Source organism: Erinaceus europaeus, chromosome 19, assembly GCF_950295315.1.
Source record: "Erinaceus europaeus chromosome 19, mEriEur2.1, whole genome shotgun sequence".
NCBI lineage: Eukaryota > Metazoa > Chordata > Mammalia > Eulipotyphla > Erinaceidae > Erinaceus > Erinaceus europaeus.
In genome coordinates, this window is record NC_080180.1 from 49,214,099 (window position 1) to 49,226,321 (window position 12,223).

Genomic DNA, 12,223 nt, shown 5'->3' on the forward strand with positions numbered 1-12,223 from the left:
TGCAAGGGTTCCAGTTCAAGTGTCCAGTTCCTCATAGGCAGGGGAGTTGCTTCGCAAGTGGTGAAGGAGGACTGCAGATGTCTGTCTCCCTCTTCACTCAGTTTCTATCTGTCCTGGCCAATAAAAACGAAAATGGCCACCATGAGCAGTTGTTTGTAGTGCTGGCACTGAACCCCAGTTATAACCCTGGAGGCAAAAGGAAGGAAGGGAGGGAGGGAGGAAGGAAAGAAAGAAGGGAGGGAGGGAAAAAGAAAGAAAGAGAGAAAGAAAAAAAAGAAATCGTTTCCTACTCTAAAGTCATGTTTAATTAGTGACTTAATAGTGGTTTGTAAGATTGTAAGATTACAAGGCTATAGTTCCACACCATACCCAGTACCTATAGTATCCACAGGGTGTTGGAAACAGTCTGTTGTTTCTCAAGTTTGGCTACTTAAAAAAAAAATCTTTTTTGTTTGTTGCACAGCTGTATTTTTTAAAATCACTTTACTGGGGCGGTTATTGGTTTCCAGTACTGCTGTTTACGCATGCGTACAGTTTCTTATCTCCCCATCGCAGGTGTCTGCAAAGCACTGTCTCCCCCAACATACACCCTTTCCCACCACCATGCACAGGACTCCAGAGCTTTATCATAGCCTCCCCCTCTTTCCCCAGAGTGCTTTGCTTTGGTGCGATGCACCACACCCAGTCTAAGTTTCACTTTGTGTTTTCTTTCTCTCGGCTTCTCTTTTATTCTTTTTGAATTTTATATGTTTCAATTCTCTGTATTCCGCATATGAGTGAAGCCATCCAGTAGTTGCCTTTCCCTCCTTACCGCAGTGTGCATGACCTCCTGAACATTTTCTCTTTAATGTTCTGTAGTACCCCCATGATTCACATTTACATCTGCAGTCCCATTTTAAAACTGGGTCTTGTGTGTCTTGTGTCTTGAGTTAGGGATGACAGCACTTCCCTCCCTCCTGTCCCCCTTCGTTCCCTGTTCTGTTTTTCAAACTGCCATTTGCTCAAGCCTGTACTTTCTCTCTGACTAGTAGCATTACTGTAAAATGTCACATGCTTCGTGTCCCTTTTAAAAATATGGATTTTATTTACTTTATTGAGGGGGAGGACAGAGAGACAGAGAGAGACAAACACACAGAGAAAGAGACCAAAGCACTGCTCAGCTCTGATTTACAGTGATGCTGGTGATTGAACTGGGGGCTTCAGAGCCTCAGGCATGAAGCCAGCCCTGCTTCATGACTCTTCACAAGATTATCCATACCTTTCCATCTGTCTTTGTCCATTCACACACCAACCGCCAACAATTATGTTGGTTTATTTCTTTTTCTTTTAATTTTTATTTATAAAAAGGAAACGCTGACAAAAACCATAGGATATGAGGGGTACAACTCCACACAGTTCCCACCACCAGAACTCCATATCCCATCCCCTCCCCTGATAGCTTTCTTATTCTTTATCCCTCAGGGAATATGAACCAAGGGTCATTATGGGGTGTAGAAGGTGGAAGGTCTGGCTTCTGTAATTACTTCCCTGCTGAACATGGGCATTGACAAGTTGATCCATACTCCCAGCCTGTCTCTCTCTTTCTCTAGTGGGGTGGGGCTCTGGGGAAGCATGACTCCAGGACACATTGGTAGAGTCCTCTGTCCAGGGAAGTCCAGTTGGCATCCTGTTAGCATCTGGAACCTGGTGGCTAAAAAAAGAGTTAACATACAGAGCCAAACAAATTGTTGACTAATCATGAACCTAAAGGCTGGAAAAGTTCATATGAAGAGTTGGGGGGGGGGTTCCATTATGTAGATAGTTAGTAGTCATATTTTAGTTGTGTTCTAAAGAGCCCATTACTATACTAGTTTTTGTTTGTTTGTTTGTTTTCCTGAGCTTGACATCTGATATGCAATTGGATTTAAGTTATTGTCTGGGGAGATGATGTCATAGCTGGAAAAAGGACCAGAAAGCTGGATCAGGGAAGAGAGTAGCTCCCAAATATGGGAAAGGTGTATAAATATTGTTGACTGTAAACCCCATTGGTTTGATCTAATCCGGGGCCCACATTCAGCTTAGGAGCCTATGTGACCTCTTTTATTCTAGGTTTCCATATCAGGGAAGCTGTCCCCTGCTTCCAGCCTCAGTATTCACCTCACCTTCGTATTCTTCATGAATATGTTGGCTGTTACTGATCTTGTGCTAATATGCTAATAATTCTACCTGTTCATTAAGTACTTATGTACACACACCCTTTGGAATTGTTCCCAAGGAAAGATTTATTCACACACTGTGAGTAAATATCCCCTTTACAGTCTATGTTTTAAAGAGGATTTACTTTTCATTCTGAAAATTACCTGGATGTGTTATAAGCGGACTAGCATAAATTAATTATTGACTTTATTTTTCCTTTTGTTTTTTTTATGCTTTGCAAATACAGCTCTGGCAGCATAGCTACCATAAGTAAGCTAATAAAATCAGGAAAGAGACTTTTTTTCTTCATTTTTAACCAATAGCAATGTCAAAAAAAAAAAAAAAGCAAGTTTTCCCCTAGCTAGATTTAATTTGTTTTGGTTTAAAAATATTAGCCACTCATTTGGAGCATATGTTGCCTTTGGGCTTAACGCTTTATTAATAGGATTTTTTTTATCATCACGGGGGCCTTCACTGTGCTGGATACGCAGAGACGTGGACCAGGATGGAGGGGCGGGCGAGCCCCTCAGCACCAAAACTCCCTCCAGTGTGGCGGGGCCTGGCTCCCCTGGGGCTGTCTGCATGACAAAACAGGCACACTATCCAGGAGAACTATTTGGCTCGAGCTTTATTCTTGCTTCCCTATTGGACCCTTCATTTTATGTGCGTTCAGTCTTCTTCCCTTGTCTCCTACACCCTAGGCAGCTGTCAGAGACAACTTTCTTTCCTTTCTTTCTTTTCTGCCGGAGATGTTACTAATTTACAGGATAGTTGTTGGCGCATGGGTACACTTTCTCGTCTCACCAAGACAGGTGCCTGCAGAACACCCTCACCCCCAGGTTGGGTTCGCCATTGTGCACCAGGACCTGAAAGCACTCCCTTGCCCCCACCTGCTCTCTGCCCTCTTTTCCCCTGAGTTCTTTGGTTTGATACAATACATCGATCTAGTCCAAGTTTTACTTCGTGTTTCCCCTTTCTGCTTTTGCTTCCTAAGTTCTGTCCATGAGTGAGATCATCCCATATTCATTCTTCTTTGAAGGTAGTAGGTTACATTAGAACTATCCTTGGAACTATTGGACCAACGCAAAGGACTCTGGGGGAGTGGGCTTTCAGGTCCTGGTGTGTGATGGTGGAGAAGGACCTAGACTGGGGGTGAGAGTGTTTTATAGAAAACTGAGAAATTTTACACATGAACCAACAGCTGTATTTACTCTAAACCATTACCCCCCCTTCCCCGCCCCCCCGCACCTCCCCCCGTTAAAAAAGAAGAAAAAAATCTTGGGACTTTAATTATTTATTTTTTAATAAATAGATTCTTTTTTCATTTATTTCATCCTCTGATGATTCTTTACTACTCTGTCAACATCATAATGCATTTCAGTACACACATGTAATCTACAAAGCATTTTGTTTTTTTAAAATTTTATTTATTCCCTTTTGTTGCCTTTGTTTTTTATTGTTGTAGTTATTATTGTTATTGATGTCATCATTGTTGAATAGGACAGAGAGAAATGGAAAGAGGAGGGGAAGACAGAGAGGAGGAGAGAAAGACAGACATCTGCAGACCTGCTTCACCGCTTGTGAAGCGACTCCCCTGCAGGTGGGGAGCCGGGGCTCGAACCGGGATCCTTAGACCAGTCCTTGCACTTTGCGCCTTGTTGTTTTATTGTTGTAGATACTGTGGTTGTTATTGATGTCATTGTTGTTGGATAGGACAGAGAGAAATAGAGAGAGGAGGGGAAGACACAGAAGGGGAGAGAAAGATAGACACCTGTAGACCTGCTTCACCGCCTGTGAAGCGACTCCCCTGAAGATGGGGAGCTGGGGGCTTGAACCAGGATCCTTATGCCGGTCCTAGTACTTTCTGCCATGTGCGCTTAACCCACTGCGCTACCGCCCGACTCCCTGTATGTCTTTTAGACCACATGCTGGTTAAAACAGAAAACAAGTATGGGTGGTAGATCTACAGAGTGGATCTCCAAGGGTAGAAATGTGATGAAAACCATTTTACGGGTGATTTTCTTTCAGTAAGTCACGACTAGGTGGGTTGCTGATGAATGCTGTATTTTCTGCCCTTTTTTTTTTTTTTTTTTTGCAGTTTGCCCACTCTTGGTATGCGTAAACCCAAAGGTCATTTTTATATCACATCTTCTTTTTGCTCTGGCTTAGGACATCTCAGATCTAAGTCAGCAGAAGTTTGGGAGTCTGGCTGATCTGTGTGAATACAAGATGAGTAGTCACTTCATTATTTCATAGATGGGCACAAAACAGAAGCGATTAAACTCTCAGTGTTTCAAGGATGCGGTTCTGGCAGAAGAGCGTGGAAGTGCTTTTGGGCAGCACAGGTGGCCCTCACCTTCTGCTCTGGCTATGCACATAGGCTCCTGCACGTAAGACTTAATCGAGGTCACCTGACTGTCTCAAACACTTAAAGTATGCAGTCTTTTTCTTAATTTCCTTACTGGGGGATTAATACTTTTACAGAGTCTTAATCTTGCCTTGATGCATATTTTATAGCCTGGACCAAAGCTATGTATGCACACGCACATGAGGAGGAAACTATTGCTAGAGTCTCACACTCAAGTCATTATATAACTGGCATGCGAACACAGAGGCACAGGCTTGGTGTTCAAAAGCTTCTTACTTGAAAGGAAGTGTGGATTTCTGCCCTTGCTATTAGATAGAGTCCTGTAGTACTCTCCCCCCTCCTGGTGACATGAAGTCCTTGATGTCTCTGAGCAGAAGACACAGACACCACCCAAGGTGACATGTCAGTCTAGTAGATGTGCCCACGGTGAGCTGTCTGACAGACTCTCCCCCCTCCTGGTGACATGAAGTCCTTGATGTCTCTGAGCAGAAGACACAGACGCCACCCAAGGTGACATGTCAGTCTAGTAGATGTGCCCACGGTGAGCTGTCTGACAGACTCTCCCCCCTCCTGGTGACATGAAGTCCTTGATGTCTCTGAGCAGAAGACACAGACGCCACCCAAGGTGACATGTCAGTCTAGTAGATGTGCCCACGGTGAGCTGTCTGACAGACTCTCCCCCCTCCTGGTGACATGAAGTCCTTGATGTCTCTGAGCAGAAGACACAGACGCCACCCAAGGTGACATGTCAGTCTAGTAGATGTGCCCACGGTGAGCTGTCTGACAGACTCTCCCCCCTCCTGGTGACATGAAGTCCTTGATGTCTCTGAGCAGAAGACACAGACGCCACCCAAGGTGACATGTCAGTCTAGTAGATGTGCCCACGGTGAGCTGTCTGACAGACTGGCCGCCGCCTTCTCTGCTTGTGGAGCTTGCACAGCATATGCCAGTTACTATATTGAAAATAAAAACCAAGGAAAGCCTTAGAACTTCAGCTCCACTCCAAGTGCAAAATTCCAATTATCAGAGCCTGAACATAAGCCTTTTATTACAAGAAAAAAATCCACTTTGATCTGCTCTGCGGTTGGCACTTGCTCTACTAAGTGACACTGGCAATTTGGCATTGTGGTCCTTTACTTTCCTCCTGTACAAATAGAACAAACGTGACAGCAAGCTGAGGGGGCTCTGATAGAGACAGGGCTCTGATGAAGCCTCTGGACCCACCTCAAACTGGGGTTCCTCTGCTGTTTGGGGTGCAGCTCTTGTTTCCTCAGTTTCTAAAGTCCAGCTCCTGAAATTTTCAGCTGATCATAATGTGCCTTAATGAGTCTCCAGCTGCCAGTACTTAGATCCACTCTAGTTTTTGAGTGTTGGTACTATCAGACTGTGACTTGTGAATAATCATTTTGAATTTTGTTCGGAATGTGTATGATGCGAGTGAATCAAAATCATTTATCAAGTATTTAGTCATATAGTGAGTTCTTCATATAGAATATGACTTTTTGATTATTCTACAGTAATTGAAACGTTTTGGCTGCGGTCTAACAAATGGCAGTTTATTACAACGCGGGTAATTCAGGCACATGAAAACCATGAAATAGAAATAGTAGAGGGCTAGCTAAGACATATAGCAGGAGCCATGAGTCCTTAAATTTAGTTCCCAGTGTTCAGATACACGAGTTCAGGCCCTGGGGGAACCAGCGTGATGGATCCTGAGGAGAAGGCAAGCAAGTGAAGAGCAGCAGGAACAGAGAACTGGATTTCCCCCAGACACTCACTTAAATAACTTCCTGTACACCCACTATCCCTTGTGGGTTTGCATACGTCTGCCATATGCTCTTGACTTGATGTCAGTCATATGCTAATTATATTCAGGTCTTAACATTATTCTTTCTTGTAAGAGAAGTTATTAAAATCCCACCCCCCAAAATCTGACGACAATCAAAATGATATATGAAGTATATAGTAATATAGTAAGTTCTTCACATATGACTTCTTGATTATTCTTAATTATAAAAGAAGTTATTAAATCCCATCTCCAAAACACTCAATACAAAACTAGAATGTTGAGATAGTGTTTGGGAGTCAGTGGCATCTTAATATATATAGTCGCCTGAAGTTATCTTACAACAGGCTGGTTCTGTAGGGAAACTGGCTTAGATAGAACACTCAGAAATGGGGGGAAGCACTCAGAACTGTGACTTCTCAGGCATATTTTCAAACTCAGTGAAGGTGCTCTTACCAGAAGAGCAGTCGTGTGTGTGTGCGTGCGTGCGTGTGTGTCCATCTGTCCAAGACCTCGTGTATGTATAATTTCACAGCTCCTGGGCTGACATTTTTCATTCAGATAAAAATGGAGAGGGAAAGAGATTGAGAGGCAGGGATGGAGGAGATAGCATAATGATTACACAAAGGACTTTTCATGTTTGAGGCCCTAAAGTCCCAAGTTGAGACTCGCACTACACCATAAGCCAGAGCTGAGCAGTGCTCTGGTGAAGAAAAATAAAATAATAATAATAGAGATTGGGGGAGGCATATGGAGAATAGCACCAGAGCCTCATCATCATGGTGCTTCCATGTGGGTCTGGGACTTGCACTTGGTCTGCATGCATCATAAGGTGTACATACTCCTCTGTGAAATAGTTCTCTGGCTCAGAAGAGCAGACTTTTAATAGTCTGTTAAATTCAGTGCTTACTATGATATAAATATCTGTGTCTGGTGATGGAGGGGAAGAGGCACATGAACAGAACACTAGACCTGTGTCGTCATAATACAGAGAAGCAGTTGGAATAGGCATTGCAGCACTGTCACCACTACCCTGTGACACCATGATGAACGTCTTATAGACAAGGAAACTCAGCTCTGTAAACCAGAATTACTAAGTCCAGGTCTATCTAGGTGATGGATCTGACTCAAGTAGTCAGGTCTAGAACCTAGGCTTCATTTCAGGTTTCTCAAACTCCAAACAATGTTCATTAAGAGCATCTCCATTTGCCTGACAGTGAGAATAAAGCAAGTCATAATGATGACAATGACTTTAGTAAGACATTTGATTTGTTGTGGCTGGGAAAGGTGACTCAGCAATAGGATGGGTGCTTTGCATGTGTAAGGCCCTAGATTCGATCCCTGGAGGAGTCCTCCCGCCCTCTTTCTCTTTCAAAAATAAATAATTTTTTTCTTTTTATCTTTCTTTGCTACTGGACCTCAATGCCTACCTGACAATGCCACTGCTCCTGGTGGCCATTTTTCTCTCTTTCTTTCTTCCTTCCTTCCTTCCTTCCTTCCTTCCTTCCTTCCTTCCTTCCTTTCCTTCTTTCTTTCTTTTTCTCTCCTTACTTTGTTGTCCTTGTTGTTATTATTGCTGCCTTTGTTGTTGTTGGATAGGACAGAGAGAAATCAAGAAAGGAAGGGGAAGCCAGAGAGGGGGAGAGAAAGATAGACACCTGCAGACCTGCTTCACCACCCATGACACGCCTGCATGTGGGGGGCCGGGGTTCAAACTAGGATCCTTAGCTAGTCCTTTCACTTCGCACCTTGTGCACTACCGCTCGGCCCCCATTTTTCTTTTTGATAGAGGGTGAGACCAAGTGAGATAGACGGGGAGAGAGGGGCCAGGCTGTGGCACACCTGATTGAGTGTACATATTAAAATGTATAAGGACCCAGGTTTAAGCCCCTGTCCCTACCTTAAAGGGGCAGGGGGAGTTTGCTAGCAGTGAAGCAGTGCTTCAGGTGATGTCCGTCTTCCCTCTCGATTTCTCTCTCTGTCTAATAAATAAGTAAATAAATAAAATACTAAAAAAAAAAAAAAACAAAGGAAGGGTAAAAGAGCAAGTGAGAGAGATCATAGCACTTACCACTCGTGAAGCTTCTCCTCTGCAGGTGGGGACTGGGGTTTCTACCCTGGCTTCTTGTGCATGTAATATGCATCCTCTCCCAGGTATGCTACCACCTAGCCCTAGCAGGTAAATCTTTTTTAAAAGATGGTTGTAAAGGGGCAGAAAATACAGAATAAAAGTTAGAGAAGGAATGATCTCGTGGAGTGTAATTTTTAATTTGGGGGGAGAAACGAGCATGGTGTAGCCCATAGGAGTCAGTTTTCCATACATCAGAATCTGAAGTGGCCATTGGGGATATGATGTCGAAAGCAGGCAAAATCCTTGCCTCACAGCACTTCTGAGCCAAGCAGAGATTACCAGGCGAACAAGGACCTGCTGGCACTTAGGGGCTGATGTAGTAACAGGAGGGAGAGTGTGGTCTGGGAAGATCCCCCAAGTAATGGCTATTCCAGAGAGATTGAGAAGCTTGCATACCAACTCTGAGATGAAGAAGAGAACATTTGGGAGTGTTGGGGCCAGAATAGAGAAGGCTCAGTGGAGCACTGACAGGTGAGGCTTGTGAAGTGAGATGCCTCAGCTAGTAAGACCTCTGGAGGCTAATGATGCTTAATTTGATCACAACAACTGAGAATCCTTTGATTGGGTTTGGGCAGGACAGTAGCAAATGTATTTATTATTATTATTATTTAATTGGTGGGAGGACAGTCAAGTGACTAGCATGGGGTAGAGGAGCAAGGTAAGAAATATGGATGACCGGGGGAAAGACAGTGATAGAAAGGGTGGGGAAAGGTCATGTCAAGGGGGATTTGAATAATAGATTTCTTGGACATAGGAATGGACTAATTATGGAATGAGAAGGGTGATTTAATTTATAGTTCCCAGATTTCAGACATTTTATAATTGCTTTCCCTCCTCCACATTTGAATACTTCTGACATCTGTAAGTTCTCAGTTCTTTTCACAGTGTCCCAGTGGGTGGGGAGGGATGTTATCCCAGTGGGAGGACACTCTAAGGACAGACTGACAGGTAAGTCAATGAGCAGATAAGGCAAAGGTGATTTGGGATGTTTTAAATAAGAACTATGTTGTCATTCTCTTTTATTTACCTTTTCCATGGGAATAAAATTAGGAGAACTCACCGTGAAAGAACCCAAATTTCTTGATTTTGAAGTCAGAAAGGAAGTACAACTCATCATTTTAGCTGAAAGTCGGGGACATAGAGCCTACAGCAAAGTAGTGGTCTCCATACAAGATGTGAATGACAATTTTCCACGCTTTACACAAGACGTCTACCAAGTGTCAGTGTCAGAAGGCCAGCTCTCCAATGCTCACATCATACAGGTAACAGAAATATGTCGTGTGTGTGTGTGTGTGTGTGTATGAGAGAGAGAGAAAGAAAGAGTGAGACTGACTCACTATTACCCAATGTACTTCAGAATATCTAAGGTCATTTTCTGGCACATAAATCAAGCCTTGTTTCCAGGGCATGGGCAATGTTCAGTGTTCAGTAAGTTGGGTGATACTATAGACTATGGTAGTTAACATCTTACTTTTGATCTCTACACTGTGCCTGTGTCCCTGTTCTGGATTGAGCCCCATAGAATTCCTTCCAGGAACTGAACCTCTTCTGTCAAATGCAATCTTTGTGAGGTTGTCAGTCCAGGTGATAGCTGCTCTCACCGCCATCCTGCAGTTGGTATTATCTACTGCCTCAGTCTCAGATATACGTTCTCTTCAGGAAATTTGGATCTTTGAATCATGGGACACCAGGACAGAGACAAATTAGCACTGACTCATCTTGTTAGCAACAAGGTGAAGAAGCTATGCCCCAGAGTTGTGTAGCTTCTTAGATTTCACCCAGACGTGATCTTCCTGAAACATGTCCTTCCATTTAGGTATAGTTGGTCATGGCACTACCAAAAGCCAAGGTTGGTTGTTCATTGATCAGTGGTCAATTATTCAAGGGACAGGAGTTTGTGTGAGGTAAATGATTTATTCAGGTGCTAGTAACCTGAAGAGAAGATGGCAGATTCCCATCTCAAAAACCATCTTCTTCAGGTTGAAGCTTTGAAGTTCATACAAGATTCATTGAGGGAGTAAGATGGCAGGTAAGTGTGGGAGAGAGAAAGAAGGTCTAGTCACACAGGTACCTATTTAGGTTCAGTGGTTTGGTGTATTCCTGGAGCGTAATCATTTGAAAAACCTTAAGTAACATCGTTAAGCTACATCTTTCCCAGACACCTGTGTGATAGTTTTCAAGAATTTGACCCAAGAGGCTTGGCATTTATCCCTGTTTGTCTTTCTCATTCATTAACAACTGACTCTTTGCTAAACAACATTAAAAACACAATGCATGAGAGCATTCTTTACCATTAAGATAATAATTAAGACAGACAATGCAAAGACCAAAAGGGGGGTGGGGTGAGAGATTATAGGGAGATCAAGATGCAATTTCTAATGTTTTCTCACTCAGAACAGTGGATATATACTTAGATGGATATATTTAAGTGCATGTATATCTTAGGCTGCAACTGATGTACCCCCTATTGGCCTGTTCTCTGGAACACTTTTGAATGTATAGACTCATGAGCTTTGTTCTTTCCAGTTGCAAATGAATTTCTTTTTCTGCTGGTCCCAGTGGGAAGGAACAGTGCATCCTTGGCATTGTGTACCAAGGAGCTGGCTTCTAATGAGGTCCAGAGTTCCCCCACTTGGGCCATGCAGAGCTCTGGATACCACATGAAGGTATATTGAGAGGGGATTAGAATTAAAACTCACTGTGACATCACTCAGGAGAAATATCTTATGAGTAAGAATAAGGGTTATAAGCTCAGGCTCAAAGCCATGGAGAATAAAAATAGACAAAAAAAAAAAAACATTAGTTACTCTGTCAACTTGTTCACAAACAAAAAGTATAGTTTTGTGGTTAAAATATAATATAGACAAAATAATATGTATCCATGACAACTGGTGCAAAACTTCTATCCTCAACACAGCTTTGATAACTGATCAGGAACTAAATATGTTACCACCAAATCTGGTCTTTGTTTAATTTATTATAGATCCTTTTAATATTGGGCTTTTAATATAGTACCAAACACCCACATGTGGCTAGCTTTACTAGCAGTACTTTAAACAGGAAGAACAAAAGAACTGAAAGTCTGAAATTTTCCTTCCTTTTCTGGTACTAGCCTAAATCCTATAGTCAGTACTACAAGTCTTTTATTCAAGCAGATTGGATCTTTGGGAGTGTTTTTTTTTTTTTTTTTCTCTTGCCTGAAGTTATGACTCAAAACATATAATCCTCCTACTGAAAGTTACTTGGAAATGAGTGTGCCGAAGGCGTTATCCTCACCCCTTATCTAGCTGATTATAAAGTGAAACATAAGCTTCAGCAGCTTGTTGATATTTTCTTTAGATCTTTGTTTTGAAAGAGACTTGCCTAATGCATATGCATGAATAACAGACTTAGCCCACTATCCAGATTCCATCCTTATCTAATGGAGGAGTGGGTTTCTTGCAGGTGCTAGCCACAGACCTGGACAGCAGTTTGAATGGCCATGTTGAATACTCCATCCTGTCTGGCAACCAAGGAGCCTCCTTCCAGATGGACACACTGAGTGGTGTGGTAACCACAAGCACGGCTCTGGATTATGAGCTCACCAGCTCCTACAGGTTTGTCTAGATTCGGATATACTAAGTAGACTACTGTGCTATGTTTCTGGAATCATTGATTGCTCTGGACCTGACTTCCTGTGATGTGTGCTTAACTGCAAAATATCTTTCCTCTTGATCCAATTTATGACCACTCTTGAAACACTGAGTCTTACAAAGTACTTGCT

General features: G+C 42.8%; 1 protein-coding gene across 1 annotated transcript in view; it reads left to right on the forward strand.

The window, feature by feature from the left end:
- DCHS2 (dachsous cadherin-related 2) overlaps positions 1 to 12,223 on the forward strand; it is a 256,998-nt gene that overhangs the window by 220,037 nt on the left and 24,738 nt on the right. Inside the window, exons 15-16 of the mRNA XM_060178924.1 lie at positions 9,511 to 9,722; positions 11,905 to 12,056. Coding sequence (XP_060034907.1) covers positions 9,511 to 9,722; positions 11,905 to 12,056 — 364 coding nt within the window. The remainder of the gene's footprint in view (positions 1 to 9,510; positions 9,723 to 11,904; positions 12,057 to 12,223) is intronic.